The sequence below is a fragment of the Polyodon spathula genome, unplaced genomic scaffold, assembly GCF_017654505.1.
Source record: "Polyodon spathula isolate WHYD16114869_AA unplaced genomic scaffold, ASM1765450v1 scaffolds_2474, whole genome shotgun sequence".
Lineage (NCBI taxonomy): Eukaryota > Metazoa > Chordata > Actinopteri > Acipenseriformes > Polyodontidae > Polyodon > Polyodon spathula.
The window spans coordinates 1-12,064 of record NW_024473945.1 but is presented as its reverse complement, the minus strand read 5'-3'; the positions used below and the strand labels follow the sequence as shown (position 1 = coordinate 12,064).

At 38.9% G+C, this 12,064-nt stretch overlaps 1 protein-coding gene across 1 annotated transcript; it reads right to left on the bottom strand.

The window, feature by feature from the left end:
- Nucleotides 1-6,358: 6,358 nt before the first annotated feature.
- On the bottom strand, nucleotides 6,359-11,995 carry LOC121310780 (coiled-coil domain-containing protein 174-like; the record flags this gene model as incomplete). The annotated part of the gene is made up of 7 exons (XM_041243711.1): nucleotides 6,359-7,740; nucleotides 8,219-8,371; nucleotides 8,736-8,883; nucleotides 9,343-9,437; nucleotides 10,417-10,553; nucleotides 11,421-11,516; nucleotides 11,829-11,995. Coding segments are annotated over 7 exons (1,050 nt in total), but the record flags the coding sequence as incomplete, so codon positions are not given.
- Between the last annotated feature and the right edge of the window lie 69 nt (nucleotides 11,996-12,064).

Genomic DNA, 12,064 nt, shown 5'->3' with positions numbered 1-12,064 from the left:
TGCTTGTACTGTATTTCTGTCTCAGTGAGATTCTCATAGACATCTGAGATTTGTTGGGCACACCAGTGAAACTGGCACCGATGTTGGGTGAAAGGCATAGGTTCTTGGGTGCTTTATTCTGGTTCTTCTGCATAGAAGCTGACTTGGTTCTGGGTGGGATCTCGCTCAGCTCAGTTTTGTATGCCATAAGGCATCCAGACATCTGCTCAAACCTGCAAACAAACTCCATAACTTTATCTGCAAGAGAATACAACTATGTTTAAAATGCCTGGAAAAATATGATATGTTGAGATCACAAGATCAGTTCACTACTCAGAACTGGACGAGCATAGGTGGGCAGAATGGCCATGTATTAGAATAGTCAGCTGGTCAAAGCTAGTGGCAGGAATAGCAGAGGCTGGAGACAGGATATTGCAGTTCAGAAAGCATTTCTTGCACACTTATTCTGTACAAATCAAACAAAATAATTTTTTTTTTAAAAATCCAAAATAAACTGGTGTATCACCCAAGTAACGGCTATCTCAGTGCAGGACAGCAAGCACACCCTGCTGCTCTCAATTCTTTTCCTAAACTAACTCTCTGGAGCTGTTTCCAGGATCTTTTATAGCATGTGGCCAGGCGTAATTGATCACACTATGTAACACAATTTTTGTTCCCTGGGTAGTAAGTGTTAATTTCCTAATTGCTTATGCCTCAAAAGTATAGAAAATGGCTATTATTCACCATAAACTTTGCTTTTGTGACCAGGACAGTGATATTTCAAAATATCCTGGGAATAAGTTAGCTATAATCGTAAATCTCGAAAAACTACTCACTTCTAAATCTTTTGTAGTCATTTTTGTATTACTTTAGTATAAATACATGTTAATTTGGATTCATATGTTGTTTTTTTCTGACTTTATGTGAATGAAAAGACACACATTTGCCTGTTTTTCCATTGGAAATAGTGATATTTTGAAATATCACTGTCCTGGTCACAAAAGCAAAGTTTGTGGGGAATAATAGCCATGTTCTATACTTTTGAGGCATAAGCAATTAGGAAATAACACTTACTACCCAGGAACAATTTTTTTTTTTTTTTTGTTACACAGTGTCATCAGTGAATCAATTAGCAACTGGCAATGTTTTAGCAGGGAGGGGATTCGAACCCCAGCCTGCCATATTAAACATACTTTTTTCTTCAAAGAAAAGCAAAATTCATATTTACATTAATTACTCTTGTTATAAATTGGTTATATAAAATAATGGACTCAAATTCCTTTGAATTCCAATGCATTTGCTGCTATTCCTGTGCTTCTCCACTTGGATTGATTATGAATTTGTGGCCATTTCTTTTAATTTTACAAAGGACTACAACAATCATTACAAAATAACAGCAAAACATTTGTTATTCAAATGTTACACCTCTGCAATCTTATGAAACTCTTTAAATTCATATGGACTAGAACCACATTCAATGTGTTTTGTTTATCATTTTGTAAAGTTTGGTAACAATATATATATATATATATATATATTATATATATATATATATATATAATAACTATGTATGTGTGTGTGTGTGTGTTGGGTTTTAATTTGTATTAAAGAATGTAGGCAGCATTTGATATGGACTATATATAATATATATATATATAATTATGCATATATATATATATATATATATATATATATATATATATATATATATTATATATATAGGCAGTCCAAATTTGCGGAACAACGGAATTCCTTGGAGGAAATCGCAGCTTACCACATTCATCATATTAATGCAACCTACACCACTACACCATCATCATACTGATCATAAACAGACTGCTAAAGTGAGCTGAAATATATAATCTTAGCTGTTCGGTTCTCGTTTAGTTAAATGAACAGATGTTTAGTCTCCTTCAAAAAGTCTGAGTTCATTAAAGACTGGAGTTGAGGCTTTGAAAATGTGTTCTCATGTGATGTGCTGTGATGTTTTTAAAGTGCTTATTCTAAAGATTTTATTGACAAAAAATGCTTGCTATAGTAAACTGGAAGCACTTTACCCAGAAGAAACTGTTTGATATGATTATGTTTACTTGATTTACATTTTTAAAAGCTATTATTAATGCACATACTAAACACATAAGATGCTCTGCAGAACACCACGCAGATATCTACTTCAGATTCAGTTTTTTGCATATTTTCCTGCAGATCTGAATTGCCTCTAATTATAAATCATGTCCCCACTGGAACTTATTAGAAGCATCTACACTTATTATTGTGCTGTGAGTGTAAATCTTGCACTCAGAATATCAATGAGAAAGCGTCAGGTTCTGTATAAACAGATTTCATATGTTAATATCCACATTTCATCTGTTTTTTTTTTATTTTATTCCGATTTAGTGACACGTGTTTGGTGGCTATGTGCGCGTGAAATACTCAACTTGATTAGAGGTAGCCACAGAACATTTTAAATATCAAATTGTAAATAATTATTTGTTTGTATTTGATCCAGAAACAATACCATTTACTTCTATTCCCAGCATAAACTACACAAGTTCTGCTGGGGTTCATGAGCATGCCTCCCACCCTACAGCTGTGTACAATAGTTTTCAGTGGACTGAAGAAAGAGTCCTGCCCTTTCCCACCGTCCCCTCCGAAGTTCAATGCCTGTCCTTGCCATACAACTCTCTTACCTCGGCTTTCATGGACCTCCCAAGGAACTAAGTTCATTTCAATTGTAGTTTCTGTTTCTACTATTTTTTCTGTGTTTCTAAATTCTAGAACCATCCCATGTGTGTCCTCACAAAGTGTTAACTGTTACATTCTAAATTCTAAAACGTGTTCATGTGCTCCAGTGGCCTATTTTAATGGTCTAAAAAGTGTCGGATCTTAATATCACTGTTTTTAAACTATGTATCCAGCTAGCCAGGCTTATTTATTCACTTTATTTAAAAATATTAATAGGAGTTGGCATAGTTAGGGTCTGTTGTTAAGGCACAATCACTTGGATGCTCCAACTTGAGAAAGTTTTAAGATCACTCAGCTACCAGAAACCTGACAAGGTTAGATACAACCGCACAGCAGCAACTACTTTGCACTTGTATACAGCGCCTTTCAAAACCAGGTCCTCTCAAAGCACTGAATTCATTTCTAATAGTTCTAAATTAATAGTTAAAAAGATAGCTATTTAAAATCAGTTGACAACCTTAAAGCAATGTACCAAGAAATGCCTTTTCAAACAGATATGCTTTTAAACGAGATTAGAAAAAAGGGACCAAAGGTCTTACCAAAGGTGGTTGGAATTTCAAAGCCGAGAGAGAATGTTCTTTCACCCTAGCATGCCTTTTAAACCTGGGAAGTTGCAACTATCTAGCATCCTGTGAGAGGTGTAGGCCAGTGGGGTTATGGAGATTGTGGGGTCAAATGGCCGCCTCGTGTCTATATTTTGTTATGTCCTTAATCACAAATTTTAGGAAGGTGGCATTTAGATCCGCCACTGTTTAGATCATTAAAAAACACACCCTTAAAGGGAGTTTTTTGGGTTTTTTTTTTAGCTGTGGAAGTTTAACAACACAGTGCATGCATTCATTTCGTGTAACATTCCCTTTGCTTTGATGCATTGCTTTAGGCTTGTATGTGCAATTTCAGCATTAGTAGTTTACCAAGCCAGGTTGCATATGCTGAAGCGTTGGGAACGTTTAAGAACCAACTAGACAAAGTTCTGGGATAAATCCACTACTAAACCAGACAAGCATTGCCAGGCCAAATAGCCTTCTCTCATTTGTAACTATGTTCTTACGTGACAGGAAAGTTGAGTCACATGCGTTACCCGAGTAATTCCTTTCCTATAGCAGATTCACATGATTGGTTAAAGACTGCTGCTACAAGCACTGTGCAGAACAGAATGACAGTCCTATCCCACTGATCACTGAAGCTAATAATCCAGGACCTCTCTGCAGACAGACAGTGAAGCTATTGTAGATGCACGTCTTGTGCATGTGTTGGTCATGAACTGTAAAATCAGACATTCTTTGTCTAGCCTAGAAGGTGATTTTTTGGGCAGCAAATAACCATTAAGGCTTGATAGGAACAGCACAGATAGAAAGTGAACACACATAATGCATTGTTATGAGCTGCAGGCTGGGATGTGATACACTGGACTGTAGCACTGAAGATCATGGGAATAATTTACTGCATGCTTTGCATTTCAAATGGAGTCCTAATTTCTTTAATCTTAGCCCAAGTCCTATTCACCCCTACAGGCGATGCATATCCAGTCTGACGACGATATAGTGAAGGCATCAAGAGGTGATCCAATCCGCTCGGCAAGTGACTGCGTATCAGTATCTGGATACAAGGTGCAGCCTATGCAACAGTCTACATTTATATCTGGATTTTTCCCCTGACATTTTCCCATGATACTGGTATTTCAGATGTTGTATTTCCAGCAGTGTGGTGGGGGATGCCTGTGACGGACGTGCTTCTTCACACTTGAAATTTAAACACTGTATAGATTAGACTGCAGTTCTATGAATAAATAATACTGGTGTTAGAATAGGGCCCATGGGTGTTGTAGCCAAGCGATTGCCTTTTTAAAAAATTCCAACCCTAAGCATTCTTTTTATAGAATAACTTGTAATTTGAAGTTATAATGGAAAGAGAGTGGCGCTATAAAGAAAGGAAACAACTCACAGGAATAAGACAAGGGTTACATCACAGGCAGAAGACACTGCAGACCATATCGTCAAAGCGTTTCCTCCATTTTTAATTAACTCCTGTTTTTTTTTTTTTTTTTTTTTAAGTGAGAGAATCATGTTAATGGACTTGAAATATATAACAGTTGTTTGGTTCAAGTTATCTACACGTTTTAGCTCTTTCAAAAAAATAGGAGTGAATTAAAGAGTGAACTATATACTGTACTGCATCTATGAATTATTTGTTCAAATGAACTGCTTCAGAGTGTAAGAAATTATTTTATTTTTCTGAAAACCATATTCTTGAATTAAGACACTTTTTTTAACCGTTTTTAAACTAGCCTATTTGACAGGAACATTTAAAGCATATCGATGTATGGCAAATGCATGTTTGTGTTCTCAGTAAGAAGTATACCATTATGAGCATGCTGTAGCCCAAAACGAAAGCAAATGTAAGGTAGTTTAGATGGGCCAGTTTAATTTTAGAACCTTACTGAGTTTATTAAATAAAAAAAAAAATATATATATATATATTATTAAAAGGGTTTAGGATTAATGTTAGCAGTTGTACGAGTCCTCTGTCTGCAAATGAGAAACAGAAGTTCAAAGTTTTTTTTTAATATTATAAATCTCAGGTCAGCTAGAAACAGCCAGTTGTGGACTCAAGTCATGATATCACACACACACACACACACACACACACACTGAGTCTACAGTAACCGTACACTCATTAGCATGCCAAGTTTCATCACAATTGGATAAGCAGTTTTCCATATACAAGTGTGACATGCTGTAGATATGTGTGTATGACCACCACTATCTCGCCGTCACCAGGGATTTCAAAGGCATGTCAATACTCACCAACATGACCGACATGTTTATCAAGCACATTCAGTACTGCATATGCAACAGTATCAGAGTACAAGGAGAAATACAATTTGAGAATGCAAGGCTTATAAACTGGGCAGATTTGATTTAATGTGGAGAGTCAACCTTAAAAACCATGGCTGATGGTAGGATGACCCAAACCAGTGAAGGCAATACCCGCCTCCGGTACAGTGATGACACGGACATGCTGAACAACGTGATGTTTACAGCTATAGAGCAGACTGCGTGTGATTTGTGGACTGTGAATTGACTGAGGTGTAACTGGTTCACATATTTATACTCCAGTTTCCAAAATCTGCTCTGCTATTGTGCTTCGGTTACATCAAGGCTGGATTACTGCAATGCTTTTTTTTGCCGGGCTTCCAAAAACTACTCTAGCCAAGCTTCAATGGATTCAAAGCTGCAGCTGGAATCTTGACAATAGGTACTAAGATGCACCATCACATAATCCCATTCTGTTAGGCCTCCACTGGCTCCCTGTAACTCAAAGAATAGAGTACAGGTAATTCTGCTTACTTATAAGGCTCTGTAAGGCCTGGCCCCTGCCTATTTGTCTGAACTTATACAGCGTTATGTCCCAAATCGAGCACTGCACTCTGTTGATGCCTCCTTGCTTAATGTACCTTTTTTTTGGACAGCTACTTTTGATGCACACGCCTTTTGATGTCTCATGCCTAAACTTTCCCAAAATCTCTTTGTTTAAAATTAGACTGAAGACTTTTTTGTTCGACCAGGCTTATAATTAGGTATTTTCTTGTTTTTACGTACATTTTCTGAAGCGCCTTGAGACATTTTATTATGTATATGGGGCACTACATAAAATATATGATTGATTGATTGACTAGTACAAATAAACTTACTGGTTTAGCCTAGAACAAAGAAGGGTTAGAGAGGGAATTGATTAAAAGTCTCTAGATCTTAAAAGGACTTGACATAGCTAAGCTTAACCAGTACTTTAAGCACATCACAGAAAGCAGGGCTTACAAAACAATGACACAAGTACCTGTATGTACTGTCGTTAAGATTGTGCCGTGCATAAAACAATGGATTTGAAACCACAGCATGTCAAGATTGTGGGATAGGAGTAAACAAGAGTAATGTACAATCGGTCAGGGTCCAGTGGGTTTTGAACTATTCAGATTTTTGTAATTTAGTTTACTGAACAGAAGATATGAATCTTTGTGAGAAAAGGAAGTAAAACAAAAAACAAACAAACCAAAAAGGCTCTAAATGTAATATTACAGGACATAACTCCAACAAAAAGCTTTGCTGAAGGAAACCCTTCAGAAAAGCCTTTTGTGTTGCCTATGGCATTTCCCACTGTTTACAACTGCAGCTGGTGGTGCCCTCTAGTGACAGTCCATCTGTAACACACCAAGGCTCTTTTTTGAAGCAAGACCAGTTTAAGAGAATTAAAAAAATAAACACCCAACTTACTTCAGTTCATTTATTTCTCTTCTTGTTTTGTTACATGAAAATGTATTTAAAACGTGCCTCAAAACAGACACTCAGGTGTTAATGTACTGTAGCAGGCTGGTCTCCACTGTGAAGACATGCTAATCCCAGCAATGAACCATGAATCTACACTTTAATCCTATAATGGGCTACAGAAGGTACAATTATAAGACAATCATTTCAAGACAGTAAAAGCCATTTCAAGTCATTTCTGCCTGCACACATACAAAACTGCAAAGGTTCCTAAATTACCTTCCTCCGCTTGCCTCTGCCTTTACTTACAACTACATCCTTTCTCCCAAGGCTCCACATTGACAGTTTTGAACCTGTCAAGAAACGTTCATCGTTTCTGGTGGATCAACAGATCTGCCCACATCAACCAGCTGCTAGGAACCGGACGAGCCCTGCTGGACCGACGGATTCCTATCTCCTGTTCTGGTTTTCTTACTGTGTTTTCTAGAAGGGGAACCTGTTTATACTGAGTGTTTGTAATACGCCAGCAAGTCATCGAGAGACTGCTGCTCTGGTGGAGGAGTCTGGGAGGCTGCTGCTTGTGTGCTTCCAGGGCTCTGTGCTGCTGGGCCCTTGGGGGGATATCCTTGCCTGCTCCTGGTCCAGCTTTTCCCCTGGTTGGGTTTCTTATAGTCGCTGAAGTATTCTGAAGGAGGAGCAAACTCTGCCTCCCGTTCATCCCTCCGTCGACTTGTCCACTGGCCAAGAGCGAACTCTGAAAAAAGAAATCAAGAAAGTTCAGCCGCAGTTTTAAACGGAAATGGAAATAGAAATGTGAACAAACAACAAAAGCATTCTCAGTGTCATAATCCATAGTCTTATCAGATACGTACAATTGACATGTCCAGAGGTTAAAAAGAACGCGGCAGTGAAAAGGTTCATTTATAACAGACAACACCTGTAATGGAACTTTGAGAGAATCCTAGAACACAGCTTGTAAAGACACTGTGTGTAAAAGCCAGTGGTCTGTATCACTAATATAGTCAGATGTTAAAACAACGTGGCACTGAAACGGTTAATGTTGACTGGACACCTCCTGTAAAAGAACTTTACTGAAAACTCACTCCAGGGCTGGTAACACATCTGGCAATGTTCTGCATAAGGTGAACTCATGTAGCTGAACTGGATTGTGATCAGACAGCATCGAATCTACTGTACGACTGTATCATACCCTTGTATAGGAAGCTTCTTACCTTTTCCTTTATCCCATTCCCGCACATGAGGAATACCCATCTTTGTGTCTTTTCGTTCTTGGATGACAATGTCCACCTTCTTATTCTCCACGGATGCAGGTGATTTTTGTTCTGGTAACAAAGGCACAAGCCCAACAATCTCCTCTTTCTCCACTGAAAAACAGATTGACAGCAACAGGTAAAATACAGTTTACAAAATATATAGTAGATGCCAATATTGATGTGATATAGCCATTTGAAATTTTGGCAGGATGTCTTGTATTAAAAATTACATCCCCATTAAAGTGATTGCAGCTCTAAAAATAATTATGTAACTCAACAGCTTGTGTACTCCAAGTCGTTATATACAAGTCACAAATGTGCAGTTTTGAAAGAAACATACGTTATAGTAAACTTGTATTATTTATTTTAAAATATGATGTCTGGTGCTACCGGAATTCTCTGTTTAAGATTAATGAAAGGATTATGTTAGCTACGATTACTTTAAGCTGAGCTATACCGTTTTGAAATGTGCTACCTTCATTGTCTGCTACATCCAGCTGCTCTTCTGCTCCATCTCCTTTCAGTTTCTTCATCTTCCTCTGACGTACTTTCGCAAGTCTGGCATCCAACATGGCTTTCCGTGTGCCCTTTAACTTTTCTCGCTTGGCTCTTTGCTCCGTGGTCTGGACGAAATTAAAATAATGGTGTTCAAAAACATCACGGCATGTCTTTTATTACGGCTTGGGAGGCTTACTAAAATTTGCAAAATACTAAGAGAGTCTTCTAAATTTGGAATACTAATGCTTACAATAACAACAACTGAAATAAAAGTTGTCACATTTTTTAATGTAGTACACCAGTCCCCAAGAAGTAAACCCCAAAATCCTTCAGTAGCTTGTGTGAAAGAATGTCCACAGCATGTCTTCCCAATTAGAAAAGTAGTTCTCTAGACATATGTAATGCAAGTATAACCAGATCCACTATGCACACCACCTGTGACACGTACCCCTAAAAAAGAATTAGAGTAGGGAGGATTGATTTGATTAGTTTCTAATCTAGTCAATGTACAGCATGACATTCATAGTGCTGTACATGAAAAAAACCGCATTGCATTATAAAACACTGCTGAGGTAATTTGGTACCTGGTCTCGCAACATGTCCAGAGTCTCCCTCTGTTTAAATCTGAGCGCTTCATCTTGAGCAAAGGCAAAATAACCCACACCAAGCTCCCGTGCCTCTGAAAACCAAATCAGGAAAACACACTGGATTGCTTCTTCACTCATCAATAACCTCAGAACTAGCTTTTGGGGGTGTTGGCATTACATTTGAAATGTCCCCTGAACAGGATTTTTAGGTACAACCTGCCAACACATGTTAAATATTCTATACATACAAATATTCTACTGCATTTTTTTAATGTTGTCAATTAAAATAATTCTCACACACAACACAGACAGAACATCAAAAAAGAAATAACCACAAGCCCCGGTCACCCGAGAAGTGTTACTGTGCTTATACAATGGCACACTGCTGCTTTCAAATGAACAGTGCTTTTGTATTTACGTTGCTTGACACCGACATATTTACATGGTGTGGAATCCTTTTCATCAGAGAAAGCCATTTTATAAAGAAAAAGTCTGCAAAGGGTTAGATTACAGTTTAATCCATATACAGGCTAAAAAAGCACTTCTTGCAGATTTCCAAAGGTCAGAATGGATGAACAGAATGCAGTGGATTTTCTCCTCCCACAGGAGAGACTGGTCAGGGGAGTGTTTGAGCAGTGGAGCCAGTCCTCAGCTCTTTCTATGAGCCCCAGGACAGGTCTGGGGAGTGTCTGAACAATGGAGCCAGTCCACAGCTCTTTCTATGAGCCCCAGGACAGGTCAGGGGAGTGTCTGAGCAGTGGAGCCAGTCCTTAGCTCTTTCTCTGAGCCCCAGGACAGGTCTGGGGAGTGTCTGAACAGTGGAGCCAGTCCACAGCTCTTTCTCTGAGCCCCAGGACAGGTCAGGGGGTATTTAAGCAGTGGAGCCAGTCCACAGCTCTTTCTCTGAGCCCCAGGACAGGTCAGGGGGTAGCAGTAGAGCCAGTCCACAGCTCTTTCTCTGAGCCCCAGGACAGGTCAGGGGGTATTTAAGCAGTGGAGCCAGTCCACAGCTCTTTCTCCGAGCCCCAGGACAGGCCAGAGGAGTGTTTGAGCAGTGAAGCCAGTCCTCACCTCTTTCTCGGATGTCCTCGTAATGCAGTGGTCCAATGGGCCTCTTCAGCGCCGCCTCCTCCTCCTCCTCCCACTGCTGCCGCTGCAGTTCACGACGCATGTCTTCAGACAGCAAGGTCTTTCCCTTGTCCTCCTGCCTACAAGCAAACAGACTTCGCAAACCTTTCCACAGCAGAACATGCTTCAGATAGATATTTAGGAAGCCTAAACCTTTAGCAACTAAAGTCAAATGTGTGCACATGTGAATAAAAACATCCTTTCCAGCCTCATGTAATGTGATGTCATTTCAGAATACTGTGTCTACATGTTACAAAAGATTCTCCATTATAAAAGTTTTTAAAGTGTGGCAGTTCAGCTGTAAATAGTGATAATAAATAGGGCTGACTTCATGAGTCATCAGTCATTAAACCAGCAAAATAAGAATTAAAACATAGTGTTAATACAACAAATATGTCAGTTTTGCTGTGGAACTCAGAACTCGTACTAGTGTAGCATTGATTTCGATACATTTCATTAATATCATTTCATTTCAATGCATTTTAAGTGTGCAACAAACTGTAATAATTAAAACTAATGCACATTGCAGTGTTCTATATGCTATTTGGTGCAACTTGCATTCATAACATTTCAATACTGTGCAGCTATTTATTTACTTATACTTCCCAAAGTGATATTAAGTGGGGTGGAAATCAGTTATGACAGATAAAAGTAACTGATTATGATATACACCACTCAACTTCTAGAGATACATATTTTGAGTAAACACATTTATCTGTGAAAAGAAAAACATCAGTAATGTGACAAAACTAGTAAGAAGCAAGTTAGGTGAAAGTTAGGTGAAAGTTGCTTCACAGAGATTGGGTTAATGGGTAAGAACACATTGCATTCATTCTGACAATTTTAAATATGCAGCTTTCAGCATGGGTTCAGGATGGGCCACATTGGTTGAAAGAGATGGAATGGTAAATATTTTGTTTCTCAAAACATGATGTATTCACGGTTACCTTTTTACATGCAGGTTTTTATCCATTTTTAGCAACTCAGGTAAATCCTTCTTCATGCATCGCCTCGATCGACCCAGTGAATCGACATAATCCACCCTGCAGAAAAGAGAAATAAATGGAAGAGTGCAAGAGCAGCATCAAACCACTTCTCCTCTGTGTGTCCACCCTTGGATGAGCAGCAAGAGTCAGCAGGACTCGCTGACATGAAACCAGCAGAGAAAGTCCTTTGAACTTACTGGGGGGGGAAGGAATGCAAGGAAATGCAAATAAACTGTCCGGAATGCTTGGATACTACACGCAAGCTCTGCACGTTATTTTTGCCCTGCACATTGATTGCAGAGGTTCTCTGAAGGAAGACCTGGAGTGAACATGTTTAGGAATGCAGACCCTCGTTTGTGAAGGCATTACCATTCCTGGTCCGGGTTCTCCGGAGGTGGGATCTCACTATCTGGCAGTGCCTCCTCAACAGATTCCCTCACTGCTGTTCTCTTGGCTGCGTCTCTCTTCTGATCGATAATCTTCTGTGTAAAATCCACTAGGAACAGGCTCTCAGTTTCTTCATCTAAAAAACAAGCCTGTCAGTTACATATATCCCCCGCCCACCCAAATTCACAATTAGAGATCTCAGTATGAAGAAAAAGCTG